The 21,171-nt window shown below is 41.9% G+C and overlaps 1 protein-coding gene across 2 annotated transcripts in view; it reads right to left on the reverse strand.

Moving 5' to 3' along the window:
• The window catches only part of LOC103182676 (single-stranded DNA-binding protein 2), a 198,761-nt gene extending 177,833 nt beyond the window's left edge, over nt 1–20,928 (reverse strand). For both annotated transcript variants that reach the window (XM_007899756.2, XM_007899757.2), the window contains exon 1: nt 20,813–20,928. In XM_007899756.2, the coding sequence (XP_007897947.1) occupies nt 20,813–20,868 (56 nt within the window). In that variant the 5' untranslated portion in view covers nt 20,869–20,928. The remainder of the gene's footprint in view (nt 1–20,812) is intronic.
• Nucleotides 20,929–21,171: the final 243 nt, after the last annotated feature.

The following is a 21,171-nucleotide window of genomic DNA, read 5'->3' on the forward strand; positions in this document are numbered from 1 at the left end:
TTTTTTTTAAATGTTGTACTTATGTACAGAGCCAAATTCTCTACTTGAATTCTGCCCAAATCCAGTCCTCAATACGAACTGTAACCTTTCAGCTATCCAAGACTGGAACAAATAATGCAGTTTTGCAGACGTCAGTATGCACTATAATTGGCTCTGAATCGCATACTCCAGGATGCATCATGCAATGACGTTGATTACAATGCTACATTAAGAAATGATTCAGACATGCTACCCAATGTTTTGTTACTTTTGGTCGATAAAAAGGCTTTTAAAAAGGCAGAACACCACAGTGCCAGATATAGAACCACAGCTGTTACAATCATCTTCACGTCAACTGGCTTAGCGTTAGCACTCTCTCTTCTGAGTTGGAAGGTTGTGGATTCAAATCCCACATCGGGACTTGAACACACATAGTCTAAGGGGACACTCCAAATAGGTCTGTACGGGTCTTACATTGTGAATCCTGTGAGACATTAAACCAAAGTCGCATCTCCCTGTTCAGGTGGATGTTAAAGATCCCATGGCACTATTTGAAAAGAGAAGGGAGTTTCTCCCGTTATCCTGGCCAACAATCCCCAAAATAAAATTGGTCCCTCACTCCATGGTTGTTTGTGAGGCATTGCTGTGTATAACTGGTTGCTGCGTTCAATCAATAAAATACACAGTCATTGCACTTTACAGTATATCCTATGAAGGGCATTGAGATCTCAACGACATGATAAGGTGCTATATCAAATGCAAGGATTATTATTATTCCCTTCCTTCCTCTTACCGAGAAAAGACTAGGTTTCACTGTCAGTAAATATTGTATTGAGGCAAAAGAGATTGGGTTAATGCTCATAAGATTACAAGATCACAAGAATAGTTTTTATTTAAAAAATGTCCTTTGGCCAGTCCAATCTTATCCTTCCAAAATACCCACTCTCCTGTCCTCCCATCACAGCATCAAGCTTTTTTAAAAAAATGGGACCAGGCACCCTTCCTGACAACCTGTACTTGATGATAGTTACTCTTTGGGTATCTGTCCTGATTCACCCTTTCCAACTCTAAATACTCCTAATACTCCTAACTGAAAACCATGATTGGTATTGGAGTATATAGGGATATTGCAGACTGAGATGAGATGAACAAGAAACAATGTTATATATGGAGTGACGGAAACCAGGTTTGAGTAGTAGACATGTGTAAGTACATTAAAAAAGATAAAGAGCTGTAAAGGCAAATAAAATGCAGATCAGACAAGTCAAATGGTATACTCCTGTGCCAGTGTGATCAGAATGAATAATCCAGACTTTCTGCTTGAATCGAGGAATATCAATGAAGAGCTTTTCTCTGGGTAGAATGAGTGGGGTGACGTTTTTGTGGGCAGATATTGCATATTCTATTGAAATAGCACACTCGAGTCAGAGCAGGAGTTTAAATGCAGGATATATCTGTTACATCTCTTAACCGTAACTTTCGGAAAGTGCCCAAGCATCATGTTTGCAACATATCCAAGTGTAACTTTAATTTAATGCTGTCTGTGTCGGGGGCAAAAATATGAGTAGCTTTAAGTCACATCAAATTGGAATGAGACAAATATATTTAATAGGATATCCACAATCATCAAAGAGAGGTGAGCCATTTTACTTAGGATGCCCACAATCATCAGAGAGAGACTTTTTTTAGGTTTGTCAAACACCATTCTAGTGTTAAGACACTTTTTGAAAACAGCACAGATGTGTTTATGAAACAAGATATTAAAGTCAAAGGGAATCAATTGTGCACGAGAAAAGCTTTCAGTAACTATAAATAAAACTAAAGAAAGGCATGAAACGCAGAATCTCTGCGCAGTGTCCAGTCAAAGCAAAGTCTCTAAGTCAGCATTAAAATTGTAGCATTCAAATAGGAAAACCTGCTGATGACAGTACATAAACGATTAATCTGTCTGACCACTCTATCTCCCAATTATGAGGCATAAATGATCACATTGCACACCATTTTTAGACAACTATACTGTGTAAGGGAACAGTTAAAATTAATGTAGTTCACCCTCAGCAGCACTGATTATTTGAAGATAACGTAATATCTAAACTACAACAACAATAACTTGCATTTGTATAACGCCCTCCACGTCGGCCGACGTCCCAGAGCACTTACAATCTCTGTGTTATGTATATATGCATATTTTAAGAAGTGAACTAACATTTATATCTAAAGGGATAGCAGGGGTGGATGTACAGTTGAAGGATTGGGAGGGGGTTCATTTTGTGACAAAAGTATTAAGCAAATTTTAATTAAATTCCCACAAATAAAAATTGTATTTATTTAAAATAGTAATAACTCTTACATTTTATATGGTCCCTTTCATGTTGGGAGAACACCTACGCTTCACAGAATTCACTGTAAATTGTAGTGACTGTATTTTTGAAGGTTTTTCTAGTAGGTTATAGAATCTAACTAGTAACATTACAAACAGGAATAATGGTCTGAGGGCAACATGTCTAATTCAGAACATCCGTTTAAAAGCATTAAACACAGGAATAAGCAAGGACCTCAAGGCACCAGTAAGTGCACAATGAGTGGGCAGATAGATGACAGATGCAGCTTCATGTTGGGAAATGTGAAGTCATATATTTTGGGAAAAAGAACAAAGAAAGGAAGTATACTCTCAGATTAGAATAGCTAGCTCTAATGGAACAGTTTAGGCTCGATGGACCAAATGACCTCCTATGCTGTAATTTCTATGATTCAACAATGTTGTTGAGGAACATAAGTGCATCTATAGGAGTGCACCTTGATCTTTAAAGGCGGAAAAGCAGGTAAGAAAGGCCTTAAAAAAGAAAAAGGGAATCTGGGTTTTGTACATGCAGAATATAGCATTGAAAGGAAGTGATAGTACAATTTTACAACACATTGGTTAGGTTGTAATGAGAGTCCCACAGGCACTTAGGACTCTGTCTGACAGACAAGCAAACATAACATAAGATGGACTTAGAATCAAGAGGTAAAGTGGTGGAGGGTGGTTTTGGGTGTCATCCGACATTATTTGTGTCCCTAGCTACTGCCTTCTGGGTGGAGTTTCTGGAAGCTACTAAAAGCTACAATGTACTTCACCATCCTCTCCAAACCACACACCATGATTATTGGTTCTGCTACCAAAACAGGGCAAGCCACTTCTGAGGCAGGCACATCTAGTTGGGAGATGGTGCGATCCAAAGATGTAGCACAGACATCTCTACAACAAATAATGAAACCCATCAAATCGGTGATTCATAGGATTCGCCTGGAGAAAGGGAAAGGGCTGCAAGTACGGTTCCCTTATTGCTGCCCCACTCCATCCCAGCCACCCAACACAATACATGAATGACCGATAATCATAGAACCCCGTCTCTCACACACACACATCCACACACATGTATCAGCTGGCAAAGTTGGAAGCACTTTCACCTCTGTGTCAGAAGGTTGTGGGTTCAAGCCCCACATCGGCACATGGAACTCATACAGTCTAAGATGACACTCCAATGCAGTGCTGAAAGCATGCTGTAGTGTTGGAGGTGGCATCCTTCAGATGAGTTATTAAATCCAGGTCCCATCTGCCTGCTCAGGATGTCAAAAAAAATTCTATTGCACTGCTCGAAAAAAGGGAGTTTCTCCTGGTGTTTTGGCCACAATTCCACAAATAATACTTGTCATTCACTTCAGGACTGTTTGCGGGACGTTGCAATGCGCAAAATTGGCTGCCAAGTTCACCCACAAAACACGCAGTCACTGCACCTTACAGTATATCCTTGAAGGGCTTTGGAACGTCATCTCAATGTGGAAGGCAGTATATCAAATGTAAAGATTATTATTAGTATAATTCACTGAACCTGCTTGGCTAAGCCTCTCTCCACCCGACAAGCACCTTACTGTTTCTAACCCCCCCCAATGCATAATGTGATCAAACCATATAAGATTTTTTTTATATGCTCTGCAGCTATCTGTAACCTGTATTGCACCAAATCAAACTTGCAAAACTCAAACAGATTCAATTAAAAATAATAATGAGTTTACATTGACCTAATCTGTGTTAACATCATTGTTAAAAGATTACATTTTGGATTCATTAGTTGTTCCATGCATTATTTCGGAAAGTAAAGCAAACTATTCCTTGCCATTTACTGAAATTAACACAAGTCACCAAATTACAGAGATCAAAAGAAAAGACATGAATGCTGGAAATCAGAAAAGCAATAATATGCACAGCATGTCGATCAGTATTACAAAGATAAAAAAGGTACGAGTTCTGATGAAGGGTAACACCCACAACTTTAATGTATCTCTCTTTCAGCTGCTGCACAACTTTCTGTAATATTTATGTGCAATATTTTCTATATCTAATCACAAGAAATTCCAATTTCCACAAATATTTTCTAATTTTGTCTTCTGGGGAGGGAGACTGGTTGCTTCCTAATCCTGAAAAAAATCATAAAAACAAGAACAACTTGCATTTATATGGCGTCCCTCATGTGATGGAAAATAGGTGGGGGGATATCAAAGCATTTGCCAACAAATCAAAACAACATTTTAAACTTAATATTTCTGCTACTGAAGTACAAAATAATCAAAATATTATCAATGCAGAAACAACATAAATTTTTTATGCCACTGGAGTAGGGAGCTGATAATTTATTAATGCAATGTAGTCAGCTAATACTTTGAAACTTCCAATAGAGAGAAATGTTGCAGTTCCACAATGGAAATATATGTGGAAAAAGGCACTTGTGATTTATCAATGCCAGCAGATAACTGCTCGAAAACATTACAACTAAGTTTTTACAAAACATATTTGCCACCCTTCACCTGCTAATACTTAATTAGGATCCTCCCACAATGAATATTGCATGACACACTGCCACAGATCAAGGAACCTCCATCATTTTCAAAAGGTATATTAGCATTTTGACAAATGGTTTGCCAGTTATTGTAAAAATAGGACACAACGATTTGGAGCCTTTAGTTTATTGTGACAGGTAGATTTAGTTGTGATTTATCTGATTCTATTCCCTCAGAAAAATCAAGAGGCCAAGCACAATGAGAATGGAACGAACCAAATTTGTCATACAAACTATGATAAAAAAAAACAAGAATAGGATATGTTCCTTATCCAATGATATTGAAACATGACAAGTACAATCTTGCAAAACTACAAATACAATATGCAAAAATATCCAATGAATTTAAATGTAAAACAGGAAAATAATCTAACCATCAAAATACCTTACTATCTAGTGAAATTTCATAAATAAATAGCCTGCGTTAGGTAAAGCATCATTGTGCATGAATGACTAGCTAGTGGCTATCCTCCACGGAGAGGAGGGGGGAATAAGCAGGGTCTCCTCAGAGCTGAGTTGTCTCAAAGGTGATGTGCTTGGCAACAAAATGTCAGAATCTAGTCATCCCTCTATGGCCGTCTTGGGAGTTCAGTTATCGAGCTAGACGTGTCCATAGTACTCCAAGGCTCTACTGATAAGAGACCAGCCAGTCTGGCCCATGTCATGGCTTGGAGGGGCAGACCATTCACTGGGGCAGGATACTTTCATTTGGCTTCTGTGAATCCTACAAAGATGGGTAGGGTGGTCCCAGCTGAACAAGCAGTCGGAAGCTTTTCTTTTGTTGGTTGAACTCCAGCAGTACCCCAATGCACACTCTGGGGTTCCCAAGTCTTGGCTCTCGCCAACTTGCAGCTAATACTCTCTGGAAGTAGGTAAGCAAGGTGAGTCCCTTGTGAGAGAGTGCACATTCCCCTGCAAACACTGGGAAGTTTCCATGAGTGGGCGGCATACATATGTGAAACTCTAGTTTAGACATTCTTAAGCATGATGAATTACCAAAAGTGTCAGCCACCAGGCTGACCAAAACATGACTGGAAAAATGGTTTGTTACAAACGTGAACTTGTGAAGGAACAGACTAATTTTAAAAGGTCGCTTATGATGTTTCTTCAAAATATAACTGCATTGGTTCACTGAGACAGCATGTTAGAATCCATGTACTACAGTATAATATTGTTTGCATCTCAAATATTTTCAGCAGTATCCTCAACCATCTTACGACTTTTTAAAAAAAACTTTATCTTAATCTGAAAATGTTTTCATTCTTGGTTAATTTACCAAAAGAAACACCCACTTCTAAAACGTCTTGGTTTTATAGTTATGAAGCTGCTTTATTTAATGAATCTTTAATGTTTTAATGATTTAAAGTTTGCCACATCAAAATAGCTATTCTCCAAATGGACAAAGACAATTTCCAATAGTCGACACATATTCTTTTGGAATCCTGATTTCCAAATACATAGCAGTTTCACCTTTATGTTTTGCCCACAAAACATACAGTCGATTCACTTTACAGTGTATTCCGTGAAGCCCCTTGAGATGTCTAGAAGACATGATAAGGCGCTGTATGAAATGTAAGGAATATTATTATTATTATTTACTACATAAATATGTTGCATGTACTACTGTGGATAAATCACACTGATGTGTAAGTCGCATCATAATATAATACATGCTTAAAGCAATCAACAGATTCTATTATTAAATCCAGTTCCTCACAAATTTCACATTGATAGTAGTTAGTTACATTTTAAAAGTGAAGCCTAAAAACTTAATGGGATACTCTTAAAAGTATCCCCTCCTGAGTTGTCTCCTGTTGCCCGCAGACTGATGCTGCCCCGTTGATCGCTCGCTCCCGGTCTCTGGGCCCGCATTTTGGCTGCCACCCCGACCCGAGATGCTACCCCTGAAAATGTTCCTGCTCCTATCCCACATGCTCCACTACTCCCACTCTGTCCTTCTCTCCCACTGCCCTCCTCACCTTCTGTCTCTCCTAGACCTCACCATTACCTCCCTCTACTACAGCCAGGCCCATCGTGGCTTCTGGCGTTGGTTGTCCCAGAGCAGCCACCCCAACTGACCCATCGCGCACTCTCCCTGCACCAACGTTTCACCACACATCCCGCCCAAACCAATGTGGCAGCGGGGTGGCCCTCATTTCCCAAGCTTCCCTTGGACTATCCCCCTATTCCTCTGGCTGATTCTCCTGCTTTGAACACCTCACCCTCTACCATCCCTCCTCTCTATCCCTCAAAATCCTCCTAGTTTACTGCCCCCCGTAAAACCTCCTGGCTCCTCCCTCACTGATATCTCCTCTCTCCTCTCATCCCTGTTCCTCTGCACCGAACACCTGCTCACAATGGGTGATTTCAACCTCCATCTAAACTCCCCTTGGACCACCTCCTCGGATTTCACTGCCCTCCTCTCCTCCCTAAACCTCACCCTCCACATCAACTCGCAGATCCACAACCATGGCCACTCCCTCGACCTCGTCATCACATATGGCCTTGACATTTCCAACCAGTCTATCACGGACAAGGCCATCTTGGACCACTTCCTCATCTCCCTCTCCTCCTGCATCCCCCTCCCATCTTCTAAGCCCTCCACCATTTTTTTCCGCCCCTGGAAAAAGCTTCTCGCCTGAGTCTCTTACAAATGACATTTCTTCCTCAGACCTCCTCTCCCTCTGGTCCTCCACCCACAGCAGCCAGTAATGCAGTTGTCAAGCTGCTGAACGACCGTCTCTCCACAACCTTCAATTCCCTGGCTCACCTGAAATCCAGGGTTGTATCCAAACCCAACTGCTCCCCTGGTATAACAGTCATCTCCGCTCACTCAAACACAAACCCGGACGCTCGAGCGCAGATGCCAGAAATCTAGCCTCACGATTCACCGCCAGCTGTGGCTCGAGCGCCTCCACACCTACCCCCTCTCTCTTTCACAGGCCAAAACTGACTTTTACTCCAAAGTCATCCTGGAGGCAAACAACAAACCAAAGACACTGTTCTCCATCACCTCCTCTGTGCACCCCCTCAAGCCCCTTCTATCCTCACATCAAACGCCAAGTGCGAAGAGGTCCTAGACTTCTTCGCCTCAAAGATTGAAAACATCTGCTTGGCTGCATCGTACTCCCACCCTTCCACCCCAATGTCCCCTTCCACGACACCCAGACTATCCACCCCGCTTCCTCCCTCCGCCATGGCTCCTGCCACTACCCCCTCCTTACACTTCTTTGCCCCACATTTCTCCCTCTCAACCACAATCACCTGGATGAACTTCACCACCTACGGACTCGACCTCCTCCCCACCCAGCTGCTGATCACTCAACTCCCCCTCCTCTCCACCCTGCTGGCCGACACAGTCAACCAGTCTCTCTCCTCAGGCTCTGTTCCACTCCCCCTGAAAACCGCTGTTATCACACCCCTCCTGAAAAAACCCTTCCTTGCCAAAGTCCTGGAACGCATTGTTGCAGGTCAACTTCAGTCACACTTCTCCCTCCATTCCCTCCTTGAGCCCCTGCAGTCTGGTTTTCGCCCTGCCCACAGCACAGAGACAGCGCTTGTCAAGTCACAAACTATGTCATCTCTATCTGTGACCAGGGATCCCTCTGCCTTCTCATCCTCCTGGATCTCTCTTCCGAGAGTAGGGCATTCGGCCCCTCGAGTCTGCCCCACCATTTAATAAGATCATGGCTGATCTTCTAACCTAATTCCATTTACCTGACCTATCCCCATGTCCCTTAATCCCTCTATCCTTTGGAAATCTATCAATCTCAGTCTTGAATATGTTCTACAAGGACTGAACATCTACAACCTTCTAGGGTACAGAATTCCACAAATTCACTACCCTCTGAGTGACGAAATGTTTCCTCATCTCAGTGCGAAAAGACTGACCCTTAATCTTGAGACTATGACCCCAAGTTTTAGATTCTCCAACCAGGAGAAACAGTCTCACGGCATCTACCCTGTCAAGACCCTTAAAAATCTTATAGGTTTCTATAAAATCACCTCTAATTCTTCTATATTCTAGAGAATATAGGCCTAGTTTACTCAACCTATCCTCATAGGTTAACCCCCTCATCCCAGGAACCAAACGAGTGAATCTACGCTGCACTCCCTCTAAGGCGAGTATGTCCTTTCTTAAATAAGGAGACCAAAACTGCACACAATATTCTAGGTGCGGTCTCACCAAGGCCTTATACAACTGCAGCAAGACTTCCCTACTCTTGTACTCTAACCCTTTTGCAACGAACGCCAACATGGCATTAGCCTTCTCAGCTCCTGCCTGAATTACTCAAATGTACTCTTCCCCTGTCTGCCCACTTCCACTGTTCAAAAAATCCAGCTGATTCAGAACTCTGCCGCCCACATACTTACCCGGAGGACCAAACTCCATACCCACATCTCACCAGTTCTGGCCAGGCTTCACTGACTCCCCATCACCGAATGGATCAACTTCCAAGATCCTCATACTCGTGTTCAAATCCCTTCACTCTCTGGCACCTCTCTACCTTTCCGACCTCCACACACCGAATCCACCACCCGGCGCCTCCGCTCAACTGGCACCGGCCTCCTGCTCATCACTCGCACCCTCCGCCCCACCATAGGAGGTGGCGCTTTCAGCCACTACGACCCAAAACTTTGGAACATTCTCTATTCTCTCTTAATCTCTCTACCTTTCCCCTTCTCTCCCATTTTTCAAGTCCCGCCTGAAAAGTTCCTCTTCAACCGTGCTTATGGCCACAATCCCCCCCACCCACTCTGGCTCAGAGTCAGGCTCCGCCACTGTTAAGCGCTTTGAGATGCTACCCTGCGTGGAGGGCGCTAAACAAGTGCTATTGTTGTTCCATATCTGTATATGCTAGGAACACATTTTGAAAATACAATAGCCAAGAAAATTAATTGTGATCCATGTAGGCAACAAAGCTTTACAACATACACTGACTTCTCCCTTCGTTAAAGGTTTGTCTATTTCTCCGAATTGAATAGGTGCATTTTTTCTGTTTATGAGATAAAATAATAATCAGATATCATAATCAGAAACATGCAGTATATCATACAGAATCTGCGCTAGTAATGGAATGAATTAACCTGTTTTTTTAAATTGTAGAATTGTTTAGAGGTGGAAAAAAGCATTGCATACTCGACTTAATATATCAGCCTGGATCAGTTGTTAGCACTCTTGTAGCTAAGTCTGAAGGCTCTCGGTTCAAGCTCCACATCAGGACTTTGAACGCATATAGTCCAGGCTGACAATCCAATGAAGCGATGGAGAGTGTGCTGTCTTGTTGGATATTCCTTCCTTCAGAATGAGACTTTAAACCAAAATTCCATCTGCCTATTCAGATTAAAGAAAAGATTAAAGATCCATTGGCATTATTCATAAAGAGAAGGGAGTTTATCCTGCTGTCCCCGTCAACAATCCCCCAAATAAAATTGTTAATTTACTTAATAGCTGTTTATGGGACAATTGGCTGCTGCACTTGCCTACAAAATACATTCACCGGTGTATATTCTGTGAAGTGCTTTGAAACGAGCTCCCGACATTAAAGCCATCAAATAGGATTATTATTATCTTAACTCAATGCAGTAATATACCTATGATTGGGCAGGAATAATTTAGCAAAGGTTCATTCTGAAGCCCAAAAGGTTTTTTGAAAAAATATTTTTAAATCTGTTTAATGTTTAATGTACATTAAATTTAAATTAAATTTATTCTGCAACATTAATAGCGAATAAGTTCCATCAAACTATAGACTGGAGAGTATTGTTCAATACACGATACAGTGCAAAAATACAAAATTACATTTATGCAGCGCCTTTCAGATCGGGAGGTCATCCCAAGGCATTTTATTTATTATAGTCATATACATAGTAGGACGGCAGCACCAGCAATGCAACAAACCCCCAGCACTGCATTGGAGTGTCATCTTATACAATGTGATTCCGAATCCCGAATGGGGCCTGAATAACAACAACAAAATTACATTTAGAGAGTGCCTTTCACATAGGGAGGATGTCCCAAAGCGCTGAACCACAACTTTCTGACTCAGTGGCCAGAGTGCTACCACGAGGCCAAGCTGACGCGCTAAACGTATTTGAGAATTTTTCTTAACTTTTTCTGATCTCGTCAGGTACCACTGAGAAACTACTTCTCAGACATTTTCTACTACTTTTTTTAAACAAATGGCTGTATTACCCATGTGACGTGAAGCAGGCCAGAGCCCACAAAGAAAAGATTTCAACGCATTTGAATGCTTTTTCATCGGAATGCACAGGGCTAGAAAACAGAATTATGGTTGGTCAAAATGTATTGTTTTTTAAAAAAAAATCCTAAACTACTCTATCTCACATACTGCTCAATCAAATTCTTCACTGGATAGCTATCAAATTCCCTCTTGAATTTGCTGACACAATCTGTCTCCAACACCTCCCTGGATGGACAGTCTAGTCCACATATTCACCAGTCTTCATATAAAATAATTAAATATGAACTGTTCGTTCACCTTCTCTCTTCTAATCTTGAGTCAGTGTCCCTTGTTCCAGTTTATCTGTAATATTTCTAGAAGTGCTGTTAAACTATCAGACTTGCAAAAATTACAATGTTATCACATTGAAAAAGAACGCCAACAAATGTTGTAACCTGCTTCCCACCCATTTAAAACTTACATAAAAAAGCTTTTTCTGGACTCACTTTGCCTTCAATTGTGTCAGTTTAGCTCACTTTTGCCTCTGGGTCAGAAGGTTACGAGGTCAAGCCCCATATTGGGACTTAAACTCATTATGCAGGCTGACACTCCAGTGCAGACGGCAGAAGACTTCCTTGTTGGAGATGCTGCCTTTTGGTTGTTAAACTAAAGTGCCTCATGCCTGTTTGAGAGTTAACTTCCTGCAGTTGAATGTTAACAAGACTGAGGCCCTCCTGCGTAGCTCCCATCAACGCCTCCATACCTCAGGCGCTGACAGCACCTCCCTCCGTGGAAGCGCTCTACATAGCACGGAACCATTAAGGAACCTCGGTGTCCTGTTCGGCCCTCAATTGTCCTTCATACCCCGCAAAATCCTGGATCTCACTTTCAAAGCTTTCCATGGCCTTGCTCCCCCGTACCTCTGCGACCTCCTAACCCTTATTAACCTGCCTGCTCTGTCCGCTCAGTGGGTTCTGGTCTGCCTCACGTCCCCCGCCTCACCCGCCCCACCATTGGCGGGCGGGCCTTCAGCCACTCTGCTCCCACCCTCTGGAACTCCATCCCGCAGTCCCTCCACCTCACCCCCTCTCTTGCCTCCTTCAAAATTCATCTCAAGACCCTCCTCTTTGACTGTGCTTTCGGTCACCCTTCTTCCCCCCTGCTCCCCACCCTCCCCAATCCCGACCCCCAGCTTGGGTCCAAAACACTGATTGTCCAGCGCCTTGGGACGTCCTCCCGATGTGAAAGGTGCCATACAAATGTAATTTTGTTGTTTAAATGAGTGTTAAAAGATCCCTTGATCCAATATGCAAAAAGAGAAAGTAGTTATCCCAGCCAATAATAATCCTTGCATTTGATATAGCGCCTTATCATGTCTTCGAGACAAGACGAGATAAGACAAGACCAATTATCCTCCAGATAATTGGTCATATAATTCACCCAGAAAATACACAGTCAATTCACTTACAGTATATTCTGTGAAAAGCTTTGAGATGTCTAGAAGACGTGATAAGGCCCTATATCAAATGCAAGGATTATTATTATTATTATATATATATTATTATTATATACCTCATGGATGCTTGTGGCGCAATGGTCGTGAAATGGCTGCATACAAAAATGGTCACTAGACTTGACTATTGTCGCTTATGAAATGCTTTGAGACCGTACGAAGTGATAAGTGTGCTATAAAATGCTTTCTCGTCCTTTTAAATTCAACAACAACAAAAAAATGATTTGCGAGCGAATGTCACAAACTGCTAAGAAAACACAAATCTCACAAATGCTCCAGCACTTACAGCTCTTGAATCTTCGAATGGAGTACAAGTACAAAAATGGATGGAGTACAAAAGATTCAAACGTTTATAAGAAGCAGTCGTTCTTGCTACTGGCAACTCTTTTCCACTCTTCCCTCCATGCAACCAACAGATTTTATACATTCCCAATGGACTCCATCACATGGGAATTTGTCACAGCAGTTGCTGTTGACATTGCCAAGGGGAAATTCCCAAATGTTCATGGATTTGGGAGAATGAACTTAATTTCTAGGAAAAGCCATGAATATAAAAAATTTTATTCCTGGCTTGCTATACCTTCGAAGACCTAGAATTTCCATACAGTCCTGATGAAAAAAAATCCAAATTGGTGTTGCTAAGACTCCCAATTTTACCTAAGGATGCACGCTCCACCTCACTGTGCCAGACCAGAACCTTGGGTCTTATTTGACCCTCAACTATTCTTTCTACCCCACCTCCATGCCATGACCTGCTCTGCCTTCCCCCACCTCTGCATCATCACCAGCTTCGCCACTGCCTCACTCCTCAGGCCACCAAAACCCTTGTTCACCCGTTCATCACATCTAGGCTATACTAAGCCAACTCCCTGCTTGTCAGCCTTCCCAACTCTTCCCTCTGCAAGCTGCAGATCATGCAGATCTCTGCAGCTTGTGTTCCTCTCCTGCATCAGGCTGTGTGACCCAATCATTCCCATCTTCGCCCAGCTCCACTGGCTCCCCAGAAGATAAGAGTTTAAAATCCTCGTCCTCACCTTCAAGGCCCTCCACGGTCTTGCCCCTTCCTACCTCTGACCTGCTAACCCCATATCAATCTGTCCGCTCTCTGCGCTCAGCAGGCTCCGGCCTGCTCCATGTCCGCTACCCAGCCCACCCCACCATCGGCAGTCGAGCCTTCAGCCTCTCTGCCCCCACCCTTTGGAACTCCATCCCACACTCCCTTCGTCTGTCTCCCTCCCTTGCCTCCTTCAAGGCACATCTCAAGACCTTCCTCTTCAACTGCATCTTTGGCCATCCTCATGTCCTTCCTGCCCTCCACGCTCCCTGATCCCACGCTCGGGTCCAAATCCCTGACTGTCCAGCGACTTGGGACGTCCGCCCAACGTGAAAGACGCTTTACAAGAGTAATTTTGTATTGTATTGTAAGGATACATATAATGGAGTCTGAAATGTGACATTGCTGATTTGTGGGTTGCTATTTACAACACCTGTAATGAATATTGGGGCTTAAACCCCATTGTAATGTCCAGGCAACTCAGTCCACTTTAACTTGCAAAGTATCATCTTCTCGTTAAAGCATCCAGCTATTTCTTAAATAGTCAATATCCTGACATCAGCCATTATGCCCCAAAACTCTGCTATACCCTGCCTCAATCCTTCCACCTTGCCTCCTCTTTGCCTATCTTCAGATCACACCTGAAGACCTTCCCCTTTGATCATGCCTATGGTCACCTCCCCTATCTCCCCGGCTTGAGTCAAGCCGCGTCTTTGCTAAGCATTCCACAACACTACCTTGCATGACGGGTCATTATATAAGTGCAAGTTGTTATTATAGCAAAATCTGCAAGTATTGTTCAATGTTTAATTCTCAACCCTGTTAAAGATTCCTTCTGAGACGTTTTAATTCAAAGCTAAAACGTCTAAGTTATCTAATCATTCCTCATAGCTCCTCAGTCCAACAAGGATCAGCCTCATTGCTCTCCCCTATGTCACAGAGACTAGAACTTTAAATTTATAAAATGTAAAAATAAATCAAACTCAGTATTACATATAATATATATATTTTAGGGAAAAGCATAATATCAATTAAGATGGACTGCAAAATATCTACTTTCAACAGACTACACTTGATGCACAAAATGATGCATTAACACTGCTCGTAAAATGGATTGCAATGTCTCCAGTGGCTAGGTTGTTGGTTGCCCTTCCTGGGAAAAGCACTGTACTCCCAGAAGGATGTCTTATGGTTGCAGGACTAATTGCAACTACAGTAAGTCCAAATCAAATACTGTCTAGAATCTTGCAAGGCATTCAATTCAAATGCTGACAGATTTAACTTGCACATCTGCTTCAGTTTTCACATTAACATCTGTAAATCTCTAAAGGAACGCCACATTTAAAAGAATGTACTAGTAGAAATAAAGTACAGAGGAAAATAAAGAGACTTTTAAAGCAGCTCTCTTTAAAGCATATATGTTCCTATATTTATATTTTTTCTAACTATACTATCTCCGTTTTCAGCATATTAATTACGTATTTAAATCTACAGAAATGCAAGAATTTGCTGAAATCTAAAACGTTACTGTAAACTAGATATCAATTTTAAAGCAATACATAGGATATAGCGCTTTTGGAGTTTGAGAATATTCAACACAGTTCCTGGGATTCAACATTGGAAAAAGTTATCCTCATGAATGCTGAAGCCTAAATGGTAACTGAAACAAAACGAACACCCATGAATACTGCACACTAATACAGTTACAATCATTTTTTTCTATTCCAATCTTCTCCCCTCCTTTACCAATAGGAGCTATTTCACACTGTGACACAGTTCCGCAAGTACCAGCTACCCGATAGTAAGTCATCCAAGTGAGTTCATGTGTGAGCCTCGATACAGCAGTTAGGTGTCAGCAGCCTATTCAACTCTATATGCCAATCACAGCCAAACATAATCCTGTCCTCATCTGACTTTCAATCACAAGTGACTGGATCAAGAACAGTAATATTGGCTATTTTTTTCTTGAGTGCCCAGGGCACAACAGGCCAATTGACTTGAACTAACTGTGCAAGTACCAGGGATAACTCATACAATCTTCCTAGTCTATGTAACTTAGTTACGATACCATTTTTCCCAAATCTATCCCAGTATTAGTCCTATGATACAGCATCCTATGATTGCTTCCACCACAATTGTTGTAACTCATACTATTTATATCACCAATTATTGCTTTCAAAGACAGGGAACATAATCTAAAATCTCTAGATATATATTGCTGTCACTGTTCTTGAAGAGAAAAGTTAATTCCTACAGAGACAATGGTAACCTTAAGAGAAGCAAAATAACGCCAAAGCAACAGCTGAACTCTCTCTTCCAATTACATCAGTGGGCTTTCTCTCTAAGATATCATAAATTTATGTAGATAATAAAATATTGGTAGATTACCATGGAGTGCTGTTACAATTGTTTTAAAATAAGAGTTAACCAGTAATTGAAATCTGACTTTGTTTTGAAAATATGAATCCCCTCTCTTCACTACCCAATTAGGGTTCAGACTAGTTACTGCCTAACTAGACTAGAAGCCACGTGGAATAAAAATTTGCACTTTTTCTCTCCCCCACACCATCCCCCAAAGTGCTTTTCAAACCTATTTATTGATTGAAAACACAGCTATAACAAGTGTTATCTTAAAAAAATATTTTAAGTGTTACAATACGAAGCTGTATCACAGGTATTTTATCCATACTGACACTGTAGAATACAAGTGGGGAGTAGGTAATAAGTTCACATTGTATTTTGTACAGTCTCTGCAAAGATCCCCAATAAAACTACATGAACAAGTTTCACTTTAGTTCCAAAAAAACATTTTATGTGTGTCATTTTCAGCAGATACAAGAGTACAACCCACTGAACAATGCAAATTGTAATCTACAATGACTTCTACAACTTTACAAAATAATTTCATGCACTGTATTCAATACATTATGGACCACTGACCTAAACTCATAACCATTGCTACTGTGTACACTTTCACATTCAATAAAGTAAACCACATTACAGTGGAACAAACCCCTTTACAATCATTTACAAGTACCTTTTTACAATGATTTGCAAGGGCCTTTCCCTGTAACGTTCAACTACTTAAGATAACTCTTTTGTACGCTTAACTCAATCTCAAGCCCATGTATTCCTGCTTAACCAAATTCACAATCCAAAACTTAAAACAGAAATTCCATTCATCTAAATGACCTCCTAATTTTAAAACATTATACACCCAGTCATCTTTACATTTATTCATGCCTGTTACCCATTCATTCACAAGTGCTTTACACTTTAAATTGTTGGCTGTGGAAACCTGAGAGTTGCAATGCCATTTCTTGTCCTACTTCAATGAATGTCACAGAGAGCAGGTTGCACACCAAGATATACCAATACATTTTGGATTGCAAAATATATTCTACTCGAACAGCACCTCTAAAAGTTTTGAAGCCACCATTTTAAACGCATTGTCAGGCAAACAATCCAAAATAAGAGTATAGGAGTGTACAAATAAAACTCCTCCTCCTACTGAGCTGGTTGAGCACTAGGCCATTTCAAGTAATGGCAACAACTTAGAAATTCAGCCACGGCATAGTCAGGGGTTTACAATATACCTGCAGAAATCTACGGCCTAGATAGCTTCATGTCACTGAATGCCACACAAAATGTCTGATCACCAGATTTACACCATATTTCAATGACACACGTGAAATGTATATTGCATCGATATGTTTCTTTATGGCATTCATAATTTTGGTTGGTTCAAAGAATAAAGCAGCAACTTTTATTTCAATATCACCCACGCCCCCTGCTCGGGTCCAAATCTCTGACTGTCCAGCACCTTGGGATGGCCTCCCCACGTGAAAGGCGCTATACAAATGTAATTTTGTATTATGTGTTGTACATTGATGAGCTAATGTAAAGGCAATAAGCAAAACATGACTTTTCAACTCCCATCATAAAGAAATTAGATTTTTTTCCTATTTAAACTTGTTCTGTGCAGATCGATTTGAAAAAAAACATAGATAGCTTCTTTAACTTTCACTTGCACACAGAAGACCAAAGCTCAGTCCCGACTGCCAGTGTAACAGCTAATCTTGGAACAATAATGTTTTCTTGTTAACTCGTGGTTCCAAAATTCTGGTCAGACAATTTAGTCGATGCAATGCCTGACCAACAGCATTTAAAACAACCAAATTCTACCCACAATTTTAGGCTATTTCACTTCATGACAGAATACCTATTCAGACAATCAACTGTTCTATACCAATGGACCAGAGGATATGAATTTCATGAGTGCTATGTTCCTCAGACACAGCAATGCCATCATAACTCTTGTGTTATCGTCACTATGAATGGCAGCCAGTCTTGCAGAGCAAATGTAAACAACTAGTGTGCATGAGCATCTTTGTTTACAAATATAGAAACATTAACTCATTACAAACTACAGAACGAATGTAATACAGATTTTCTTCCTTCTGTTTCCTCTTTCCCTCATTCTAAAATGTTGCAATGGCTATTTAATTTTGAAACAAAAATGCAGAGGAAGCTGGGGTTTCAATTATATTTACGAAAACAAATGTCATTTAAACACAAAGCTGGGTATTACACTATAAACAAATAACGTCACAAAGGCCTATCTGATATGATTTTTTCCTCCCACACGAAACTAAAAGGTAACCAGAAAGTTCATAAGTGTTTAGTTGTTAGTGAAATATGGCCATATTATGAGAATAAATATGAAATATCATATCATTTATATCTCCATTAACTGGTAGGTCAAAATAAAATAAAATAAGACCCTCAGCTCGGGTCCATAACTCTATCTGTCCAGCGCCTTGAGAGGACGTCCTCCCGACATGAAAGGCGCTATACAAATGTAATTTTGTTGTTGTTGTTGTTGTTGCTTTTGGGTCCACATGTAAGTTGCTGAAAGTTTAAAAATCTAAGCTCTTTACCATGTTCTCTTAAGGAGATTTCCTTTTTAAAAAAATATAATTACTATTTTCCTTAAGATATCAATATTTTTTCAAATTTCAAATTAAACCACATTTATAATTAACAAAAATGTTACTGTTTTGAAAAGAAAATGGCATTTCCATTAATACCATCAGAAAGAGAAATATTACAGCTCTCAGAATAACATTACAGCCAATCTAAAAATAAATTCCACAGAAATGTTGCATAATATTTATTTGGAAGAAGTAAATGTAATAGCTTATGTAAACCTAAACATATCTGAACATAAAATCGTGCTTCATTTGGAGTGAGGTCTTGTGGAAAATTAAATGGGAGTAAGTGTGATTTTGCATCGTACGAACACTACTGATGAATGTATATTTTGCTGATTGATGCATTTTAAAATGTATTTAAGTGAATAAAGCAGAGAACGAAACAGTCCAACCAAGATCAGCCCTGATAGAATTAAACTTATTGCAGTGTGGCAAAACCGAGGCCATATTTAAGTTGTTTCTCATAAGCAGCATCACTACGACTTTAAATTGCAAAGTATGTACAGCACAGTCCCAGCAATGTTGAGCACGAATGCCACACTTACAACTCTTTTGTCCCAACTTCCAAAATGATAACAAGCAAATGAAAATGAGCGTGCAATAAACCATAAGCATGTTTATAATGCTGCTACATTATTCTTAATCAGACACCACATTTCTAGTAATTTTGCGTTGCACTTTAGTACACGACATGAATAGCAAAGTTGTTACTTCAAACCCATAAAGTATAAGACACTAAGGTGCAAGTCAAACGAGCAATTGAGACTACATGGCTATTATTTATTTGAATTAAAAAGTTGCAGACAGCAGAGGACAACCACTCATTTTCTTCCATAGTTGCTCGGCAGCGTGGAATATAACAAGGCACTCACTCATTGCAAGACACCCAATTCAACACAACTTCAAGACTTGGCGGCTCAAGTCACCGAGACTGCGGGTGCTGTTTGCCCACAAATAAAACACATTTCTGAACGTCTGCAACGTGATGTTTGAAAACAAGGAGCACTCCCCAATCCGAGACTACTTTCCAGGCACCGTAAAGAGGTTTCCCTGGGCTTGGAAGGAAAGCATCGCGATCTACAAATAAGAAGCCAAATTATACCAAATAAACGTGATATATATATATATATGTGTGTGTGTGTGTGTGTGTGTGTGTGTTTTATTACTTGTCGCATTACTAACATGACTTTTCTAGTTCACTGAACAGCATCCTGTGCTCAAGTGGTCTCTGGCACAGAGCAGCAGCAGCTCGTTCTGTCCTGACTTCAAGACACACTCAGAACATGTCAGGAAACACCGTTTCAATCCGGTGCTGTTGTCACCAACTTTCCCCCCCGGTCCCCAGTCTGGCGGCCCGGCTCTCAGCCATCGCAACCCAGCGATCCCCAGTGCACTCACTCACACCAGACAGAGAGACACCTCAACTTCTCCCCAACTCCACTAAAATACTGCACTGCCGGCGAGGAGGCACCGCCACACAAAACACAACACCAGTAACAGTTACTGCTGAGAGGTTTTCCTGACATTTGGTTCCCATTGTGCACTGGTCTCACCGATTCTACCGTGACTTACAATGACTGGACTAAGTTACATCCTCCACTTCAGTGCAGTACCTCTCTCTCTCTCTCCCTCTCTCCCTCTCTCCCTGACTTCCAAAAGTGTAAATAAACCCATCACACAGTGCCAAACAGCGGAACAAAAACACACAAGGAGGACCCGTGCAACTTCTCCCTGAGTTCCCCCCACCGTGTATTTATACTCCCAACGTGACTCCCGTGACCCCCCGCACAGCAGCATCCTGTACCCGGTGTGCCCTGTACCCGGTGTGCCCTGTACCCGGTGTACCCTGTACCCGGTGTACCCTGTACCCGGTGTGCCCGGTGTGCCCTGTACCCGGTGTGCCCTGCACCCGGTGTACCCGGTGTGCCCGGTGTGCCCTGTACCCTGTGTGCCCTGTACCCGGTGTGCCCGGTGTGCCCTGTACCCGGTGTGCCCGGTGTGCCCTGCACCCGGTGGCACTGGTACCGGGAGAACAGCAGCGACTTCTTGTCCTGAGTGAACTGTGTGTGTGTGTGTGTGTGTGTCTCAGAATGAACTTATTTTTTCGCAGGAGCCCCACAGACCCGAGTTCGACACCTCACTATACCATTCCGGAGCCGCCGGAGTTGAATCCGGGGTCGTTTCCCCCGTAAAAGCTGAGGTAAACTTACTTTTCCCGGGCTTGGCTGTCAGAAGGTACAGTGTTACTCTTGCCTTTGGCGTACATGCTTGAAGAGCTGGATTGTCACGCACCTGTCAAGCCATCAGGTCCCGGGAACAACCCCGTCACCATGGCGACCAAACGACGGGCCGCCCTCATTGGCCCGCGCCGCAGCCGGCGCCGCCCCGTTACCACGGCGACGGGCTGACGGACAGGCGCGCTCGGCCGGGCGGGCGGGCGGGCGAGCGGCTGCTTCTCTTTTGGGGGAGTTTGAAACCGTTGGCGTTTGGATTTTTTTTGAAAAAAAAGAACCCGGCTGTTCCGGTAAACGGCTCCGACTCCCCCCCCCACCACCACCACCACCCAGCG

This window comes from Callorhinchus milii, unplaced genomic scaffold (genome assembly GCF_018977255.1).
Source record: "Callorhinchus milii isolate IMCB2004 unplaced genomic scaffold, IMCB_Cmil_1.0 Scaffold1, whole genome shotgun sequence".
NCBI lineage: Eukaryota > Metazoa > Chordata > Chondrichthyes > Chimaeriformes > Callorhinchidae > Callorhinchus > Callorhinchus milii.